General features: G+C 33.3%; 1 protein-coding gene across 9 annotated transcripts in view; it reads left to right on the top strand.

Moving 5' to 3' along the window:
- Positions 1 to 22,461, top strand: part of PUM2 (pumilio RNA binding family member 2) — a 95,611-nt gene that overhangs the window by 30,523 nt on the left and 42,627 nt on the right. For 7 of the 9 annotated variants that reach the window (XM_057740457.1, XM_057740460.1, XM_057740465.1 and 4 more), the window contains 8 exons: positions 522 to 630; positions 3,707 to 3,894; positions 4,462 to 4,631; positions 7,475 to 7,745; positions 7,985 to 8,078; positions 15,010 to 15,135; positions 19,039 to 19,181; positions 20,794 to 20,923. In XM_057740457.1, coding sequence (XP_057596440.1) covers positions 522 to 630; positions 3,707 to 3,894; positions 4,462 to 4,631; positions 7,475 to 7,745; positions 7,985 to 8,078; positions 15,010 to 15,135; positions 19,039 to 19,181; positions 20,794 to 20,923 — 1,231 coding nt within the window. Of the gene's footprint in view, positions 1 to 521; positions 644 to 3,706; positions 3,895 to 4,461; positions 4,632 to 7,474; positions 7,746 to 7,984; positions 8,079 to 15,009; positions 15,136 to 19,038; positions 19,182 to 20,793; positions 20,924 to 22,461 lie in introns of all 9 variants that reach the window. The other 2 variants (XM_057740462.1, XM_057740463.1) reach the window with 2 other exon arrangements.

The raw sequence follows: 22,461 nt of genomic DNA on the forward strand, positions 1-22,461 counted from the left end.
TATTTAAGGGTCTTTTCTATGTGTCTCTTCCACCATCCGTAACTTCCTGATTTGGGATCAGTAGTATTTAGGACCTAGGAAGAATTGTGAAGTTCATCTCCATTGAATTGTGAAGTAAGAATGAAAATTTTCTATCGTTGAAGCTGTAGGATAGGAGGTGATCCAAGGGCAGTACTTGGAAGTAAAGGAAAAATTTTAATCATTTGCATAGATATTTTTATTGTATTATCTGTATTAAGAAGTTTAGTGAGTCTTTTGAAAAAATTTATTAAAAATACCACATGACAGTAAAACCATTTGAAAAATGTAGAAAAGTCTGGTCTAGAATTATTAGAGCCAGTATCCAAGCATAAGTGGGGAGTTATTATTAACTAGACAAAGTAGGAAATAGGTCACTCTGAATTTTCATTAGCATTGAAAACTAACTTGTGCCTATCGGTGGTAAGTTTACTTTCCTCTATGTTTTAGCTCTTTGTAGTTAGAATAAAATTTAAATGTAATATTTTTTCCCTTCCTAATAGCTTTTGCCTACCAAAAAATTTTGGGAACCTGATGATTCAACAAAAGATGGACAAAAAGGCATATTTCTTGGGGATGATGAGTGGAGAGAGACTGCGTGGGGAACTTCTCGTAAGTTATCGGTGTACGTGTGGGCATTCTGAATTTATTGAATACTTGAATTTTTTTTTAACCTTGCCGCCCTTGGACAATATTTGGAGAAACTTCGTGATATCTTTGAGGATTTCATGTATTCTTATAATGTGCATTTCTTATGTAAAATAACCCATATCTAATGGTCCACTTATTGATTAGAAATGTTTGTCGGAATAAGATTTTATTAAGAAGTTTTATTTGAAGTTAAACTGATTATAAAATTCTGAATTTCAATTAAAATGGAGGACACATTAATTTAACCATAGGAATTTTTAAGCTTGAATTGTATGAATGGACGTGACTATGTTATCTAATTGCAGCTCATTTGAGCTTTATTAGACATTAGCCACACCCACAAAAGAAGTAAACCCCCTTAGTAAGGTAGAATTCCCAGAAGGGGAGCAGACTTTGAATGTTTTTGATATGCATAAGTAGTGAAGAGAGACTAAGGTCCAAGAAACTCTTAAGAGAAAAGGAACTGGGATATAAGTAGTGTAACTGACAGGGGTGACAGTATTTATTGGTAAATTAAAGAGCATAGTTATATTCTTAAAATAGTATTGATTATATTTTTAAATGTTTCTGATTAGTAAAATTTGAGATGTACACATGGAACTTTCAACATGCATTTTACAAATAAGTTTTCTCTTTGTAAATAAGTTTAATGCAGCTTACTAAAGCTATACAAAATGATTAAAGTAATATAAAAACAAATTTTTGGATGATAATTATCAGATTAACCTTAAATTTTGAGTAAATTACCAGGTACTTTTTTATTCTCCAAATTATTAAAAAGATTTTTAAGTCCTTTATAGTTTTAAATTTTGTTCTTAACAGTAAAATAATTGTTAAAAAGGAAAAGCTAGAAAATTTTAGTGATTTGTACTGTTTTATAGTCAAAATTGAAAAAGATTGAAAACTTTTGCTAACTACTAAATTAGACTAAAATACTAGGAATTTTCTTTGAGCTCAAACAACATGTAGTATAATATGCCAGATCTGGAGAATACAAAGATAAATGAGATATATGATCGATCCCTGCCCTTAAGGTATTTTTTTTTTCTAGATTTGTATTAACCTATATAGATTGGACTCATAATTTAAATTATTCAGTTATTTGCACTAGGATTCATTTTTCCCACAAAAGCACTTTCTTTGCTAAAATAATGTGCTTGAAACACTTGGTTGATAGACATGTTTTGATTTTTGCTTTGAAAGTTGAATGGTTAATTGCTTTATTTACCAGAAGCAAATATTTTTTGAAGCATTCTGAAGCAAAACATCTTGCATACAACATGGCAATGAGAGGTATTTTCAAGATGGATGGTAGGGAAATATTTTTGGTGTGTTATATTTGAAGGACAGCTAGTACCAGTAATAAAACATTTAAGCAACTGTTTATATATTCCTGATATATCTTTTTAGTGTCAAGTTTATAATTTTAATTAATTCCTTGTATCACTCCCTCTTCCAATTTAACTTTTTTAGTTGTATGGATACAATTTTGAAGTTGAATATTAGTCTTTACCAGGAAAAATGAGAAAAATAGAAATGAATGGATTATTTTGTTTACTGAACAAACATTTATTGAATGCCAAGCTGTACAAATATGAATAACATATTCCTTCTCCTAAAGGAATTGTCATTCTATGATTCTTTCCATGACTACAGGAGATTTTATCATACACATATTTCCTTCTCAGCTGAATGAAATTACTTGTGATTGTTAATTTCATTGTGTTCTCCTGGCACTTTTAGGCCTTTGAACATACTGGTTTCTCTAACCGAAATGCTCTTTCCACCCATTTTCACCTGTTTGCTCTCTACTCTTCATATAACTCCTTGGGATTCACTCGAAGACTGGGAAGAATTGATAGATACCCTTTCTTTCTGTTCCCCATAGTATCCTGAATTATTTTTATTGAATAGCTTTTACTCTATTATGATTGCCTCCTGTTAAACCTATAATCTCTTTGAAGGTCAAGTACTGTCATGTTTTGTTCTTGGATTCCCCATACATAGCACAGTGCCTAGCATGGGAGAGACAGTAAATCAGCATTTAAACTGTGAATGAATGGGTGAATGATTGAGTGAAAAAATATAATGACTAGTCTCTCGTGGATAAAGGTACTGATAGGGAAATGTTTTAATATAGTTTAACAAAAGTACCAGTCATTTAAAAATTACTTCAGTTAATAAAATGATGAGTGAGTATACCTCTATGATAGTTCACCCCTTCAAGGATGATGCCTAATATTTACTCTTATACATGTTCATGTATGAGCCATCAGAGATAAATAAAAATTGGTTCCTTTTTAAAATTTTTTCCTGCAAATCTATGAATCTTGCCTCAAATGTTTTATTGTTTGTATTTTCTTTCTTTATTTTGCTTTCAGATCTTAAGTATTGCTTTTTCTTTTTGTCACAAAAATATGTAGAAAAAGTATTCGTACCAGATGGATGAATTTGTTTAAAAAACTTTTAGACTAGAAGGGATTTTTAAAAAATCTTTAAGTGATACTTAGTTTTTATACCAAGAATAGAAAATTCTGTGATATTACTGGTTTTTCCAAACTTAGTCATTTGTGTTTATAGCAGTACAGCCATATGTTCTGAATCTGTCTAGTATGTAACTGTGAGCTTGAGAAGTGCCTCTGCGGAGGAGAGGAGTTATTTTTGGAGGAGTTATTTTTATTTCAGGTTTTATCTCTATAAAGTTTTTTGTTTTGAATTGTTTAGAACTTTTTAATAAGATGCTTATAGGCAGTGGAGACTTCAAGTTGGTTTCTGTCTCCGTTGACTTCAGGTTTGACTGTTCTTCACACAGGCTTTTACCTGCTTTTTACCAAATGGCTTTCTTAATCTGTATTCTCAAGAAATGTGCCCAGGCCAGTGAGTCTCAACAGATTGAAGACCTTTTTATAAAGATTACAGTAATATTCAAAATAAAACAATATGCTGATTTTTCTTACTTTCATATATTAATTTATGTAAATACATTTTGGTTTGCTTAAAAGTACAAATTTGTAATTGTATTCTTTCTTCCAAATAGACCATTCAATGTCCCAGCCTATTATGGTACAGAGAAGATCTGGACAGGGTTTTCATGGAAACAGTGAAGTAAATGCAATATTGTCTCCGCGATCAGAAAGTGGAGGCCTTGGTGTGAGCATGGTAGAATATGTATTAAGTTCTTCTCCTGCTGATAAATTGGATTCTCGATTTAGGAAGGGAACTTTTGTAAGTATTTTGAATAAAGAAATATTTTAAAATTGCTGGATGGTTATTTGGTTGTCTTTAAGTCAGTTTCTTTTTCTGACCCTTCCTAGAACTAAAAGAAATTTTGTAGCTATGGGTACTCTTGTTTTCTTCCCTTGGCCACTTCTTGAAATACGTGAAATGTTAGAACCACTGGGAATGTTTGTAATCTTAACCATGTTACCAAAAAAAAAAAAACCCATTAAAAAACAAAATTTGTAAGATTAAAATTGCTTATTTGTGGTAGTATTTTATATGAAAGTAAAAAAACAAAATCATCTATGCATTAAGTAGAATCTTCATCTCATTTGTGGTGTTACTGCTTTTCCAGCACCGCTATAGTTAAGGTTGCCTTAGCCCTTCTGTTATAAATCACTGGTTTGTACTCAGTTTTTTTGGCCTTTTATAAATTAGTTGACAACGAAATTAAAATAAGATTCATTGTTTTTATTGATTACATGCACTATAGTGTAGTTTTAGGTCACCTTATGGTGCCTTTTTTGTGTGTTCTATTAAATATTCAGAATCAAACAGATTCTTTTTCCTCAGGGCACTAGAGATGCTGAAACAGATGGACCTGAGAAAGGAGATCAAAAAGGCAAGGCTTCTCCATTTGAGGAGGACCAAAACAGAGATCTTAAACAAGGAGATGATGATGATTCTAAAGTAAATGGCAGAGGTTTGCCAAATGGAATGGATGCCGATTGCAAAGATTTTAAGTAAGATTTTAACTTTTCTCAAGAAGAAAAGCATATCTCTTTAGGGATTATTGCTACTAGCTGATGTGACTGATTTAGACATTTTTCCAATTTTGGTATTTTTATTTTCCTTTGTATCTTGTACTAATCTGGAGGAAGATTTAAAAATTTTTGTAAGGAATATTAGTTAATGATTATGTGCCATTTTTAAAAAAAATAATTCTTCAAAGGTCTCTAAAACAATGCATTCCATTGAAGGAGTAATGTTAGAAGCTGCTGTTACCTTTCTGCTAATATGTTAGACTAAATTTTAATTGTTTTCCTCCTGCTAAAATCTAGTGAATTTTAGGTTTAATCTATAATTTTTCTTGGCAAATTTTTCTTGGGTTTGCTCTTGAGCACCTTTCTGTAGTGTCTCCTCTTCCTTCTATCTCTGTGTTATATCTCCTATCCCCCCTTTTACTCTCAGTTTGTGCTAATACTTAATATTCCTGAAATTAGAAAGGGGGGAATACATTAGAGACTTCCAAAAGTTTAAGTTTAGGATTTAAGTTCAGTTATAGGTTTCTTGTGTCTCTTTGTGGCAGTTAATTATTTCTTTTCTTCTAGCCTTTGAATTTAGATTAGGCGGTGCACATTTATCTAAATTTTAGGGAGTTGTTTCTTCATACTGATTTCCTATACTTTATACTTCAGTAGTCAGATGCTTTGGGGCCTATATCTGAAAATAAGCTGTTTCTTTGCAATCTTGTGAACCATGGAATATCATTTAGTTGTAGGTACATGTTTATGTTTATTGCCTTTAATTATCAAAAGCAGAGTAACAATGTTCTAAATGCAAAAAAGCATCCAAAACCAGTAAACCTCTTTTGGCAAGAAGTTAATGCTATTCAGTTTGTTTTAGAACCTTATTCTGATTTTGCTCTTTTGCTGTTACTTAATCTGTGTTTTAGTCAGGGGCATGCATTTAAAACTGAGTTGATTGTAAACCCTTCAGAGTATACATTTATAATTGAAGTGTTAATACACCATTAACTATAGCAAGAAAATAGCACCACTCATAGAATAATGACTTTTTCTGTTGTATCCTCTACTTTTTGCTACATTAGAGTTGTTTTGTATGCTGTGTTAGAGAAGTATAGAAAGGTTGTACTTCTCCATATTAATATGAACTTTACATTCAGTAGCATTCTAATTACATTCCGTTAAGTTTGGGGTATGTATTTAAAATTGTTTATAAAATGTTCCAGATACAATATTGTCCTCAGCAGTATGAAAACATTTCAAGCTGTGGTCACATTGTCACTATGGTGGCATATAATTATTATGCACATTAACTGATACATCATCAACATATATATATATTATTGGAGTAGAAGTGAAAGGAATGAAACAACTATAGCAGGTTTTCTTTTTTTAAGTTGGCTCATTTTAAAGAAGATCCTTTCAGTTTTATTTTTTTCTTCCCATATATTCTGAATGAAAAACAAGCCTTGGAATTATTCACATGAAAAATTAGGTGTGGATAAAGGGAAAGGAGTTTGGCATTTCTTCTAATGTTGCATGGTCAATGGTTAATTTTGAAATAAAATGTAAGTCCTCCTAAATACCTGGAAAACAATTCTTGTACTGAAGCAATTGCTTTGTGAAACGTTCTGTACATGTTAGCGAATTTATCCCAATGCGAAGCACCTGAAGTTGGGGGCAGTTATGTAGGTGTAACAACTGACATTGAAAGCCAGGTAAATAGTTATTGGCATTTATTTAATGTACTTATATTTGAAAATACTACGAACTGATGGTTCCTCAGAACAAATTTATTTCTTGTGAGGAAAAGAATCATATAAAATATTTCTATAGAAGGAAAGAGACTAAAGGAGGATCAGCTATGTCAAGAAGTAAAGAGAAAATAAAGTTTAGACTGTGAAGGATGTTGATAAAAAGAGAAGAGTCAGTGCTTAAAATTTAATAAATGTTAATAAATTTCTTCAGAAAATTAAGGTTAGTTAGTGGAGAAAGTTGCCTTTTTTGTGTGTAGAATTATACTTTTCATTGATGTGCATACTTAATTTTTGATAAATATGTTATCCATTTCTATTTATGATGATTGAAACTGAAACAATTTAGTATGGTAAAGATGATTTTTGGAGAGCTCAGAGAGGGTTTTCACAGATGGTCTTTTTGTTCTTATTATTTGAAATCACAAGGTCCCCTCTTAGTCTCAGTAAGGAAACTGAGGCCTGGAAAATGAAGTGATTTGCTCAAAATAATATTTAGAGTCAGGATTAGCTTTCTCTCTTGGTTCACCGCCCTTTTCTGAAAGTTGTAGTCTATATTTTACACCCTTAAATCATGAAGTCCATATGATTCTTTATGGCCAGTTTTTTTTTTTTCCCCCCTGAAATATTGAGCAAGATGTTAGGGCAATTATGTCCTGGTGGACAGGATGGAAGTATGGTAGGTGGGTTTTGGTTTTGAGCCTTCCCATATTTGTCACTTGATAGTCTGCAATTCATACCTACAATTTATTTTGTATATGACTTGAGACAAAAGCTTCGGGTAGTGTAAGCCAAAATCATGATATTGGCCAATTTCCTTATCTGTAAAATTGAGTTATATCTTTATGCTATTCAAATTAGGGACAATGGTCACTAATAATATTTAAAAAATGGAGCTATGTCAGCTCTTAAGAGGAAGCTAGATTAAACAGAAAAAAAAGTGATAAAGTAGAATGGTTAGTGACCTAGGGTGCCTAATTTGCCCTTTGTATTTTACAGCCATTTGTTTTTCATGATTTTCCTACTTTCCTATTTCACCTTTTGACATACTTGTTACTTTTACTCATTTCTGTTTTCTGTACATAGTCGTACTCCTGGAAGTCGTCAAGCCTCTCCAACTGAAGTAGTTGAGCGCCTGGGCCCCAGTACTAATCCCCCAGAAGGATTGGGGCCTCTTCCTAATCCTACAGCTAATAAACCACTTGTTGAAGAATTTTCAAATCCTGAAACTCAGAATCTGGATGCCATGGAACAAGTTGGTCTGGATTCCTTACAGTTTGACTATCCTGGTAATCAGGTACCAATGGACTCTTCAGGAGCTACTGTAGGCCTTTTTGACTACAATTCCCAGCAGCAGGTAAAACATGCCTCTCTCTTAAAGAAGTTCCTCTTACGTACCAGTATAGCCTGAAGTGCTGTGAGGCATTGACATAAATAGTAGGTGTGTTCTTGAACATTTAATGTTTTATTGAATAAAATGTCCTTGTAGTTGAGAAAATAATTCAAATATGTATTTATAATATTCTGTTCTTAACTTTCTAAACAAAAATGAAATACTTTGAGACTAATCTTTATATTAAATGTTTTTCTTAATAGCTCTTTCAGAGGACTAATGCGCTAACAGTTCAGCAGTTAACTGCAGCTCAACAGCAGCAGTATGCGTTAGCCACAGCTCAGCAGCCACATATAGGTGAGTCTTTATAAGTTACCATTTTGGTTACACTGTTAGAAAGTCTTGTGTTAAAGTGTTTAGAGTGTTCCTTTCATATTTATTGGTGTTAATTCATTACTTTTTGAAACATCTCACTGAGATAAGACAGTAGTAGATTACATGGCAAGAGATAGATTAACTAGGGAAGAACAATTTGGCTTTTTACTTGTATCCTTGGGAAATAAAAGTCTATAGCTTAATAAAAGCTGTTAGCACATAAGTTTGTTTTTAAAGTTTTTTTTGATGTGGACCATTTTTAAAGTCTGTATTGAATTCGTTACAGTATTGCTTCTGTTTTATGTTTTGGGGTGTTTTTTGTTTTGGCCATGAGGCATGTGGGATCTTAGTGGGATCTTAGAGCCCTGACCAGGGATTGAACTGGCACCCCCTGCACTGGAAGGCAAAGTCCTAACCACTGGACCACCAGGGAAGTCCCAGCACATAAGTTTTTTTCTGTGTGAAGTCGAAAGTGTCAAACACTTGGAAATTCAGGTGTACTTATGAGTGTTCATATCAAGTCAGAATGTTTATTTTTAAAGTGTATTGGAAGTAGGAATCCCAAGAAAATTTCTTTTCTTTCTTCATTAAGCTATTTAGTCTTTGACCTTTAGTCTTTTTTTATTATTATTATTTTTCTTTTTGGCTGCGTTGGGTCTTTGTTGCTGCGTGCGGACTTTCTCTAGTGGAGGTGGTGGTTGGGGGGACTATCTTCACTGTGGTGTACAGGCTTCTCATTGCAGTGGCTTCTCTTGTGGAGCACGGGCTCGAGGCACGCAGGCTTCAGCCGTTGTGGCACGTGGCCTCAGAATTTGTGGCATGCGGGCTCTAAAGTGCAGGCTCAGAAGTTGTGGCGCACAGGCTTAGTTGCTCCATGGCGTGTGGGATCTTCCCAGATCAGGGCTCAAAATCCATGTCCCCTGCATTGGCAGGCAGATTCTTAAACCACTGTGCCACCAGGGAAGTCCCTGACCTTTAGTCTTTACTATAATGTGAATTATTATAATTACATATGTTACGGGTAGACTTCAGGCATTAGTACTTGTTTTTTGTGTTGGGGGTTTTTGTGTTTTGGTTTTTGATTTTTGGGGGGGTTTTGACTTGTTTTGAAATAATTACTGATTCATATGAGATTGCAAGGAGAGTACAAAGAGACTCCCCACCCAGTTTTCCCTACGTGACCACATCTTAACATAATTATAGTACGGTACCAAAGCCAGGTATGTGACATTGGTAAATGTGTGTGTGTGTATTTATATCATTTTGTTATGTGTGTAGATGCGTGGAACCTTTTTTATACCTGATTTCGGCTGACCTTGTTTTATTTCCTGATTGGAAAAGTTGTGAACACTCTCAGCATCAGTATGTTTGGGGGCAAGGGATGGGATGTACTAAGTTGGTATTCTGTTCCCTTAACTTTGTGTTGTTCTGTGTCAATCCAAGAAGTCTTTCCAGGTCCCGAATTTTATTTTTGGTTTTAATCAAAGATGACAGCACATTTCTAGATAACTTCTAATAGCAGCATGCACTCTGGACCTGTCTTTTCCACTTTCCTTCAGCCTCCTTCATCCTTGTACATGGTCCTTCTTACTCATTGTTAGAAACACCGATTCCTGTCTACTCATGGGTCAGTACAACACATATTATTTCTTGACACGTTATGGTATGATTTATATGTGGCAGGCTAGGATACCCATTATTGCTCTTCCTTTTGGGAGTTTTAAATTTTTGGTTCTTATTTGCTTTTTTGTATGAACTTTAGAATCCTCTTATTTACTTCCAGATCAGGTTAAAGTCTTAACTTAGGAAAATCAACATCTTTATAACATTAAGTATTCTTATCCAGGACCTAGTGTATCTTTAATTTTGTTCAAGTCTGCTTCTGTGTTGTTTATGATTGCTTTAAAGTTTTTCTCATGTAAGTTTGTATATTTCTCGATAAGTTTGTTCTTTGGTATTTTATCTCTTGCTGTCATTGTAAATGGCTTCCTATCGTTCATCATTATATCTTTAAATTGTTATCTATGAATGCTCTTGATTAGTATTTATTAATTTTATGAATGATATTTTATGATAATTGAATTATTCCTTTGTCCTTAAAATGTAAAAGAATTGTATATAATTATTTTAATGAGCTCTTTTAATTTGCTTTTAATTTGCTAATGTTTTATTTAGGATTTTTTAATCTACAGATAATGAAGTTAGTCTTTAAGTTTGTGTGTGTACATTTTTGCATTTGTTGTTAGATTTTGATATCAATATACTTGCTACATAAAAATAATTTAGAAATGTTCCTTTTTTTTTAATGCCTTGGAGTATTTTCAATTATATTTGGTCTTATATGATCTTTAAAGATTTGGCAGAACTTAGAACTTCTTTGTGAACCCATCTGGGAAAGCATGCTCATAAATTTGAAAACCTGAATAAAATGGAAATTTCTAAGAAAACATAACTTACCAAAATTGATCCCATCTTTTCATCTTTGTTCCACAGAGAGAGAAAGAGAGTTGATCATTAGTCCTTTTATCCAGGTTTGCTGAATCATCTCTTAACTGGCTGATAGTTCATTTAGAACAGCACTGTCCCAAAAGAAATATAATATGTGCCACAGAGAATTTAAAATTCTTTAGTAGCCACATTTTAAAAAGTAAAAAGAAAGAAGATGAAATTAATTTGAATAATATTTTATTTAACCCATTATATCCAAAATATCATTTCAAATGTAATCAGTATAAAGCTTACTGATAAGAAATTTTAAATTCTCTTCGTATAAAGTCTTTGAAATCAGGTGTGCATTTTCCCACTTCTGGCAGATCTCACTTTAGACTAGTCACATTTTAACTCCTCAGTAGCTATATGTGATGATACCTGCCCTAACGGACAATGCATGTTCTAGAGTGGGAGTTGACAAACTTTTTCCATAAAGTCCCAGATAGTAAATATTTTAAATTTTGCAAGCCATATGGTTTCAGTCAACTCTGCTGTTATAGCACAAAGCAGTCATAGACAATACATAAATGAGTACACCTGTGTTCTATTAAACTTTACTATGGACACTGTTATTTGAATTTTGTATTATTTTCATTTGTTACAAATTATTATTTCCAACCATTTAAAAATGTTTAAACTATTCTTAGCTAATTCATACAAAAATAGATAGCGGGCTAGAACTCGGCCCATGGACTGGACCAGAAAGAGGTGATAGATACAATATATTTTATGTTTTAAAATATACATCCACACTCAAAAGGGGGAGAGAGAAGAAAAGAAGAAGGTGGGGTTGTTTTAATGGCTGGGAAATTTCTGTAGGATAGGAAATTGAGAGGTGATCCATAGGAATAAATTGGAAGTGAACTATGAGGCCTGCAGAGAGCTGCAAGAAGGAGAAATTAACAGAGGGCCTGCCTATTGCCAGGATTGGGGTCGGAGGGTTAGAGCCCCAAGTCACTAATAAAGACATAATTTGGAGATGTCACCTTATGGTGTGTAGTAGGAATTGGGATGAGTAGGGCTAAGAGAATCTCTTATATAAGATAGTGTCTAAAACAGAAATTTTACAGTGCAAACAAGAAAGAACAGGCAGAAGGTAGTCATATGACATATAGTTTACACCCAAGATATAGAAATAAGAGAACTTTAAAGTTCTGAAAAGAACTGTAAAATATTTATTTAAAATATTAAGAGATGAAGGACTTAAGCCATCAAAGATCAGAGGTCTTAAAACAACAAACTGATGTGAAAACAGACCATTTCAGAACCTTGTAAATAAAAAGACATAAGTGGGCTGCATAATTTACTAGCTGTCACCTAGGAGGAAATGAACCAGAAGATAAAACTGAGGAAATCTCTTAGAACAGTGAAGTATAACACATAGTAATCAGGATGTGAAGTGGAGTAGGGAGTAACTAAATTAGTGCAAGGCCTATGTAAAGAAAACTGTAAACTTCTTCTGAAGGCTTAAATAAATGGGGGCACGTGCCCTTTGGGGGAAGCTCATTACTATAAAGATGTCAATTCTCCTTAATTAAATTGTGAATTTAATATATTGATTAGAATCTCAACAGGACTTTTTTTTTGAACTTGAAAGTTTGCTTTTGATGTTTATCTCAGGAAAGTGAAACCAGAAAGTTAATAGAACACTAAAATGAGAGATGGACATACGCAACCATGTTTCAAAACAATCATTATCCACAGCAGTTAAAACAGTGTGACATTGGCCTAGAAATACACAAGTAGATCAGTAAACAAGAACACTCTGAAATGGGGGTGTGTGTGTTTGGGGTGCAGTGGTAGGGTGATTTTTAACCCTGACGTTGCAAATTAATTATAAAGGAATATCTTTGGAGAATAACTTGGAGATAATTGGGTCATATTCCTAATGGGTTAAAAAATTTTAGTGAGAAAAATAAAGGTATAAAGATTTGATATGTTTTGTCTCTTTGATAGCCAAAGAACCATAGATTAAATCCAAAAAATTTTAATCCTTTATTTTACTTATCACATTGACAACTTTAAAAAGTTTAATAATATCCTATTTCAGTGGGAGTGTAAGTGGTGTTCTCTTATACTCATGGCAGTAATATAAATTGGTAAAACTTTCCTGGAGGGTAATCTGGAAATGTGGATCAAGAATTTATATATATTTGTCCATTTAAGTGAATTTTTATAAGGATATAATGGTAATATACTTAAAGAAGAATAGCAGCATTATTTATAGCAAAAAGTTGTGAATCATCTAAATATGTAGACTGATTAAATCATATTCCTTCTATGTAGTGGGATACAAAACTATGCAGCTATTTTAAAAAAAATGAACTAGGAAATTCCTTGGTGGTCTAGTGGTTAGGACTTAGCTTTCATTGCCAAGGGCCAGGGCTCAGCAGCTCAATTCCCTACCACCACTACCAAAAACAATGAACTAGATAGGTATCTGTTGATATAGAAGGGGATCTGTGGTTAATTGGCAAGTGAAAAAAGCATATTAAAGTACCATTATACTCTATGATATAAAATGAGTATGTGTGTATATATATTCATTAAGAAATTTAGAAGGATATGTATTTATACATATGTGCATATGTAAATGCATAGATTTAGGTATGTATACATACGTAGGTATGTATACATGCAAACATATACATATTTATGTGTACACACACAAGCATATGGTTTGATGTCAAAAATTTGAAACCTTCCTGCTTTTTATCTGCCTTGTAATACAAATATGGAGAGAGCTATATCAAAATAATTTCTAAAATTGAAAAAAATTTTAGAAGGCTCTAAACCAACTGTCAGTAAAGATTACATGAGGACTTTGGCTTTCCACTTTATATACTTCATTAGTATTTGAGTTTTAAAAGCAATCTTTTTTAATCATAAAAATATAGAATATAAAATAAGGTCCTAACTTTTTGATTTGTAGTTAGAAGAGTAGAACATGGATATCAGTACATCTTTATTCTTGTCATAAAGATAATTATAGAGGAACCAGAGGCAAATCTTGAAACCTTTGACCTAAGGGCATAGCTAAGAAAGTAACTTTGAGCAAATGATTTTTTAAATAGTGCAAGGATTTTATTGAGCTCTCTGTTTAATTCTTATTTCTTTTGTTAAAAGCAGATTTTTCAAACGGCCATGTTACACCTGGGCATGAAATCAGTGTTGTAGGTTGTGGCCAACATTTCTTAAAATTAAATAATTTGGAAATTAATAAAGAGAAAAATTAAATAGAAAATGGAATACATTGGAACTTCATAAGGATTTTTTTTTTTTGAGATTTTTGTTTGTGGCTTGTGTGTGTGTGGATAGGTCCTTGTGAATTATATTTTACATTGTGGGTCACAGTCGAAAAATGTGAAAGCCACTATAATATAGTTAGAATTAAGTTTCTGAATCTTGATTTTAAGGCCTAGATTTTAAGATAAATGCTCCTTTTGAATACTTTTTTAAAAGTCGCTTTAAGTCTACCTGCTTTTGTACCCATATCCCCTTACCTTCATCTTCTGAACTTGAACCTTTTTGAGCTCCTTCAACTTCAAACACATTCTCTTTAATTATTTCCCTACCTTGTACTTGTCACAGTTATTTTCCAGAAGAGGAAGCTCTAGCAGTACATTTTCAAAGTAATTTTTAGTACCTTATGGTAAAAGGTCTACATACTGATTCCTGCTCAATACCAGCAGCTTACTTCTTTCTCTGATGAGTACTGCAAATGAATATTTTTAAATCTTTCTTAGCCTTTACCAGATCTATACTGGTATATATTAGACTCAGAAGTGGGTTTTCTCTCCCACTTAAAACTCTTCATTGTTTTCCTTTTACTTTCAGGGTAAAGTCCAAACTACTTAACATGACCCAGGAAGCTCTTCATGAGTCTTCATTCTGATTACAGCTCCAGTTTTATCTTATTCACCACAACCCCACTCCATCCTACCAAAAGCTCATGGGATATTCCTCCTCTCTGTGCTCATATAGCACTTAAACACTATACTCTAATTGTCAATTTACTTGTTTATTTTTTCACTAGATGGAGTGATTTGTGAGGGCAGATCATATCTGACTTCCTCAGTGTTGAATCCCTAGCGTATAGTATGGCTTAATAAAGATTGAATGAAAAACCACTATTGAACAATAGTAATTCTAGCTCTAAACATACACTGTGTGCCTGTTATGTGCTAGTACCATACAGTCATTTATATTTAATTCTAACAGAAATCACTGGTGATACACCTGTTTCATAAACAAAGAGCCCCAGAGTCAGATTGTGTTACATGCCCAAGGTCACATAGTAAGAATTAGAATCATTATACCCTCCCCGCCCCAACCCTAATTTCAGAATAGAAATTTTTTTTTACCTAATGAAGAAAATCATACATATGTTTTTATTTATTATTTCTCCCCCTTTAAAATACAGCTGGTGTATTCTCAGCAGGCCTTGCTCCAGCTGCATTTGTGCCAAATCCATATATTATTAGTGCTGCTCCTCCAGGGACTGATCCGTATACTGCAGCAGGATTGGCTGCAGCAGCAACATTAGCAGGTAACTTATTGTTCATACTTGTTGCTTGTTATGGATTTAGTTTTAATTTTGTGATAAGCTTTATTTTTGTCTATTTGGGCAATTTGAAGTTCCTAGGAAAAATTGAAACATTTATCCAGAATGAAGTTTCCAGAGAGTTAATTTTTCAACTGTAATGCTACAGGAGAAAACCTAAGTCTGATAAGTCTTTTCCTTCTATACATAGTTGGTCTACATTTTAGTTTTGTAGTTTGAAAAATCTAACATTAGCAACCACAAATCTTTATTCTTGTGGCTTATCCCATTACCCACAGAGACAATGCAAATAAAGTTACTTCTCAGAAAATAAACTGGGGGTGGCTGCTATAAATACCCAGGTCAGGGATAGTACAAGGTAAAGAGGTTCAGCAGTCTTGAGGGAATGAGTATCTAAAAAGTAAAATTTAATTAGCTGTGTTAAAATGTGCAGGCAAGCTGAGGGACAAAAAGGTGGGATTGAGTTGGAAAGAACTTATTAATAACTGTCAAAGCCTGGTAACCACCACTGAAAATCTGAAGTAAAAACCAAAAGTACACAATGTCACATATCAATTTTATTACAGTAAAGATGGGAAAAAAACTTTTTTAAACCAAACTGTATTTATTTTTTATTTAAGTAAGGGAGAATTGTGTACTGGTTAGGCACAGTCTTCCTGAGCAAAGTGATTTGCTGATCTTCTGTAGGATTTGGGGGGAAGGTGGTTTTACATTGAGTTAGTTACAGAGACAGGAATGAATTAGCCTTAAGCATGATTTATGTTGGTTACCAAGGCAGGAACAGGGAAATGTCAACCATAGAAGTGTGTTCCTTGGGTTGAGTCTGTAGATTGGCTAACTTTTTATAACTTTAAGCTGTCACTCATAAGTTCACTGAATTATCACTGATCAATTAAAGTCCACTTCTGATAGTTATTTTTTATCATGACTGCAGAACAATTACTTTTCCTAGGTGTTGTTTTTTTACACTCAAGCCTTTAAAATGTGAAAAAAATGTTAATTTCAAATTCTTATTTGATATCTTAGTTATTAGCAGACTGAAATTAACCTGTCACATTGAGTAGTTTTGGGTATAGATCTGCATATGATTCCATAAGGATATGAGCTTTCCTGGTACCATTTAACTGAATGTTAGTATGTAAAGTGGTAGTATATCGTACATGCGGAGAATCATTAATCTGTGGAATTGAAAGAAGCAACTTTAAGAGGTCATTAGTTTTGAGATAAGGATTCCTGGCATTCTGGACTTACTTAGGCTTTCTAAGATCAGCACTCTCCAGTAGAAGTAGAACGTGAGCCAGATAATGCAACTTAGATTTTTCTAGTAACCATATCATAAAAGTAAAAAAACAGGTGAAATTAATTTCAGTATGTTAGATTTAGCCCAGTATGTCATGTAATCAGTATTTTTAAAATTATTAAGATACTATATTATTATTTTTTTTAATGCTGAGTCTTCAGAATCCTGTGTGTATTACATACTTACAGTACATCTCAATTCAGGCTGTCCAACTTTTAATTGTTTAGCCACAGATGACTTTTTTTTCTGGCTACTTTTGGACAGAGAGGTTCTGGATGGATGTCTGATTCTTTGGTTTTGACAGTGAGTCCTTTTCTGTGTTTTAAGAGTCTTCATTGTAGATTGTGCTTAAACTATCTTTAGAAATATATTTTACCTTTAAACTTTTTAAAGCTTTTCATTTTAGTGGTTCAGTTAGTTACATTGGGCTTTATTTTCTTCCAGAACAAAGTGAAACCAAGAGTTTGACTTTCTAAAATATACAAATTAGGTATACTGAGATCATATCAGTGGAATTTAGGACATGTTTGTTACATCAGTCAGGAAACATGACATCTTAATTATTAGTTTAATGGTGGGGCTTATTTTGCGTGATACTATTTACTATCCAGAAATCAAACTTTATCTTGATTAAAGTAGAATAGAACAAGAATTCATTCTGTTTTTCCTGGTTTGCTTTCTTATATCTGTATCCCTCTATGATTATATTACATAGTTCTTTCCTAACTCACTAGTTCCATTTTCCTAACCACATAAACACTGATGTTTCATGTGTTTTTATGTGATTTTTCAATTGCTTTGTGAGAATTATAACTAATTCTGTTCAGATATAAAGAATATTTTAAAATTCACAGTTTACAATTAAAATACAGTTATAGCAAGCTTAGCACCAAAGTGTTCCCCGGTTTTATGTTATGTTGGGTTGGCCAAAAAATGCCTTCAGTTTTTAAGTAAACGTAAAAGACATTTTTCATTTTCACCAAGAACTTTATTGAACAACATATTCACCTTCTGTCATTTTTCAGGCAACTTCATAATTCTGTCTTCCCAAAATTTTTTATCTTTTTTGAGCAAAGAACTGTTCCAGGTGCCTTTTACAGTCTTCCAGGGGGTTGAAATTTTTTCCATTAAGAGAATTTTGTTAAGACCGAAATAAATGGAAATCTGAATGTGCAATGTCTGATGAATAGGGCAGATGAATCAGAACTTCCCAGCCAAACTGTAACAGTTTTTGCCTGGTCATCAAAGAAACATATGGTCTTGTGTTATCCTGATGGAAGATTATGCGTTTTCTTTTGACTAATTCTGGACACTTTTCGTTGAATGCTGCTTTCAGTTTGTCTAATTGGGAGCAGTACTTGTTCGAACTAATTGTTTGGTTTTCTGGAAGGAGCTCATAATAGACTCCCTTACAATCCCAGCATACACATAACATCGCCGCCTTTGGATGAAGACCGGCCTTTGGTGTGGTTGGTGCTGGTTCATTTCGCTTGCCCCACGATTTCTTCAGTTCCACATTATTGTACAGTATCCACTTTTCATCCCCTGTCACAATTTGTTTTAAAAATGGTATGTTTTCATTATGTTTCAGTAGAGAATCGCTTGTGGAAATATGGTCAAGATTTTTTTTTCCACTTTCAAAGTGATTCACATAACCAAGCTGATGCAAATGGTTTTCAATGCTTGATTTGGATATTTTGGCTATCTCCCATGTGGTATAACATTGGTGTCTCAATTTGATCACTGTCAACTTCAACTGGTCTACCTAACTGTGGAGCATCATCCAGCGAGAAATCTCTAGCACGGAACTTTGCAAACCACTTTTGACACATTCTGTCAGTACCAGCACCTTCTCCATACACTGCACAAATCTTTTTTTTTGCATTTCAGTTGCATTTTTACCTTTTTTGAAATAATAATTGCTGAAAATGTTGCTTTTTTTCTTCCATCTTCAGTATTAAAATGGCTACACAAAAATTCACCAGTTTTGATGTCTGTTTTTAAATGCATGCTGATGTGACAGCTGTCACATACAATCTAACAAAATTGTTTCAAATGAAGTTAAAAGACAAGTGCTTATGGGAAAAACTGAATGAACCTTTTGGCCAACCCAATATGTTACAAATTAAAAGCCCAAAATGTTTTGTTTTAAATTTTTAAAAATTCCTTTTTAAAGAAAATGATAAACTGAGTATAGAAAATCTTAGTTTTATGGTGTCTGATGTTCCTATTTGCCAGTATCAAATGCATAAACTAGCATTCAGTACATGTTGAATAGATGGTTGTGTCCTGTCAATTCATTGTTCCTCTTGAGTGTAGTTCACATCTTTTCATTAAGACCACTGCTGTCACCTCTGAATACTTCTTTTTTTAATAATCCATACCTCAGTGAGACTTCTTCTCTACTAGAATTGAGGAAAAGGGAAAAGGGAAAGCAGTTAGCTGTGTGTGGATAGAAGATTGTAAGGACATCTGCTCTCTATGTCTTACACACTGTCCCTTTTTTATCTAACGGTAACTGACCTTATTTATCTATAAAATGTAGTGACTTTTTTTTTTTTTTTGGGGGGGTGGGATGTGGGGTTTAGGTCCGGCAGTGGTTCCACCTCAGTATTATGGTGTTCCGTGGGGGGTGTATCCAGCCAATTTATTTCAGCAGCAAGCTGCAGCTGCGGCAAACAACACAGCAAGTCAGCAAGCAGCATCACAAGCTCAGCCTGGACAGCAACAGGTATAGGCCTACCTTCATTACATTTTACCTCAAGAGTCTTTGAAATTGTATGAGCTCCTGCGTACAAGATCTATTTTTTGGCTTTTGGTCTTTTTTTCCCCCAGTGTGTAGCATAGTACCTATCATACAGTTGGTATACAAGTATTGATTGTGTGGTTTTTTTTTTCCTCTCATTGTAATTATATGAACCTTTCCTTTTCATCACTTCTTTAAGTGTGCTCATAATGTTTCTATCAAAGTAATTGTCATTTCATTTTCTTCTGGATATTTAAATTACTATTTTAAATATTAACTTAATTTCTGACCAGAAAAAGATTATTGGGTACTTTGGTTTTTTGTGTTTTTTTTTTCTCATTTTATTTATTTATTTATTTATTTATTTACTTATTTATTTTTGAGGTACACCAAGTTCAATCATCTGTATTTATACACATATCCCCGTATTCCCTCCCTCCCTCGACTCCCTCCCACCCTTCCCGTCCCAGTCCTCTAAGGCATCATCCATCCTGGTACTTTGTTTTTAAGCAAGGAAAGATGAAATATTTTCACTAAAGGTTATTGGATTTAATTTCTTAATAAAGAAAATGTTTATCTTGAAGATTTTTTTTTTTTTAATTTCAGCCACTTTTCTGGAACTATTTTTATAAATGTGTAAAAGAAAAATTATGATAAAAATGCCAGAATTCTGGTTGTCAGATTTATCATATTTATATCATAGAAGCAACTTTATGATTAGTATAGTGTTTGTTACTTGGCAGTTGAATTTTCTTTTAAACTATATTGATGTTCTGTTAAAGCTGTCCTTTGACTCAGTCCTTATAGATTATACCACAGCACGATTTAATAGATTCTTTTTAAATCTGTAGCTTCTTCGGGCAAATAAAAATATCACATTGCCTAAACGTTACATATACTTGTGTGTGATGCTTACTCACACAGATGGACTAAAGATGAATCCCGCTTGTCCTAAATTGTTTAAGTATTTACCTTTGTGAAATTAATGTGTATCACACTCATGTATAATCACTACAACAACTACATATTACAAAGTAGTAAATCTTGACCAGCCTTACGAGTTTTCACACTTTTTGATGAAATCTTGTGTTACTTTTTTTCACCCTAAGGTTTTACAGTAAAAAGCAGCTTTTTACTCTTATTAAAGGCTTCTGAATTCTTAAAACTTGGTTCAATTTGAAGTTTTCACCCTGCACCTCAGTCTCATACCAGACTAATTGAATAATCATACTTAATTATAGCTTTCAGTCTTAGAAAATAATAAAATTTAAAACTTTTGTCTTCATCTAAGATTTTGCCATTCCCCCCTCACCCTCCAAATATATCGCTCTCATTTTACTACTACTTTGGTAAGTTAAAGAACACAAATACTAGAAATAATTTTTCCTGAACACCTTCTGGAATCTCCTTGTTGCTTAATAGATTATGTTTTTGATGTTAAGTAATTTTTTTTTTTATGGTAAATTGACATTTCATTTAATATAAATATGTTCACAGAATATCCAAAGGCTATGTGTGATATATACAAAGTTGTCCAAGATAAATTTATCTGTTATTTTATAATTTCATTTTTAAGGAAATCATTTGTCCTTTGTAGGTTCTCCGTGCTGGAGCAGGTCAGCGCCCTCTTACTCCCAATCAGGGCCAGCAAGGGCAGCAAGCTGAATCACTTGCAGCAGCAAATCCAACTTTGGCTTTTGGTCAGGGTCTTGCTACCGGCATGCCAGGTATATAGTTGGTTAATTGTGGAAATTTGAATAGATTTAAAATGTTAAATGTAGATTCTCACACTGAGGGGTGAGAAAAATCAAGAACTGTCTTTAAAATCTTGCCTACCCTGCAATAAATTATTTAGAACTCAGGTGCCAGTAATTGAAATCAGTATTGTTTGTGAGACTTAATGACGGATGGCAAATATGTATTAGGATTCTCAAAAACATTTTTTTCTTAGTCTCTATGGTGTAAATCATAGCATCTTGCCAATGGAGTGTAGCCCAGAATTCTTAATGCAGTGCTTTAAGAAACAAAACCATTTGGTACATGTAAGACAAAACCTATTTGCCATTCCTGCCTTACAAGGATATTTAGTCATTTAATTTTGAGAAGTGTACAGCTAATTAACGTTTTTCCATTTAGAACATAGTTCAGTCTTGTTTAGCACATTTATAGTATTTTAACTTATTGGTATTTGTAACCTATGGGATCAGTATTTACTAAAATTTTCTGCCCACTGCCACAGTACACCTTTTAGAAAAGACCAACAAAATACATTTTTCATGAAGTAAATTTGTGTGAAACTAAATACAGAATTACTACTTTAATAATAGTGGAAGATGGAAGGAAGGTATTTTTCTTAAGCTAATAAAGCAGCACTTGTTATGTTTTTAAAATGAAATTTAAAGGCTACTTTTGAATATCCGTAGATAATGCATCACTTCCCATTCTGTTCCTTCATTTCTCTCCATTCCTGAAGTCTCACTCTTAAGCATGCTATCTTTTCACTTTTAGTATATGCTAGTTACTCCTTTAACTATATAGATTACAGCTGACCCTTGAACAACCACAGGTTTGAACTGCGTGGGTCCACTTATATGTGGATTTTTCAGTAAACATGTACTATAGTACTATACAATCTATGGTTGGTTCAATTCTGAGGGTTCAAAATAGTGGATATGGAAGGCTGACTATAAAGTTATAAGCAGATTTTCAATTACACAGAGTGTCAGTGCCCCTAACCCCTGTGTTGTTCAAGAGTCAACTATACTTATTAATGAAATACGTGTTCCAGTTTCCATTAATTTACCATTTACTGAAAGTAAATTTTCTATTCATATCATTTAGGAGATGTGTTTAATGCATTGGAAATGATCCTGACTTACGTGATTGAGGAGTTTTTTTTTTTACATGCTACTAAATATTTCTGTATATTGTTTTGAGGATTTCTATATCAATTACATTCATTCTATTCTCTCTGAAATTTTAAGGTCTGAGTTTATCGTCTTGTTTAGCCCACTGGATGAAAAAAGGATGTTAGTATTGCTGTCCCTGAAGCACAGATGATAATAGAATGGGAGCATTCTCATTATTTTCCTTTTTTACCCAAGCTGTATACTTGCTTCATGGAAGCTACTGTCCCAGAGCTGCTGTAGATGAGAGACCCTGGAAAAAGCAGCCCTTTGTGAAATGGACTATGAAGCTGAAGTTGTAGGCATGTGGAGTGACTTGGAACAGGACTGAAAAGAACTGAGCTGGGAGTTTATGGCAG

The sequence above is a fragment of the Hippopotamus amphibius genome, chromosome 7 (genome assembly GCF_030028045.1).
Source record: "Hippopotamus amphibius kiboko isolate mHipAmp2 chromosome 7, mHipAmp2.hap2, whole genome shotgun sequence".
NCBI lineage: Eukaryota > Metazoa > Chordata > Mammalia > Artiodactyla > Hippopotamidae > Hippopotamus > Hippopotamus amphibius.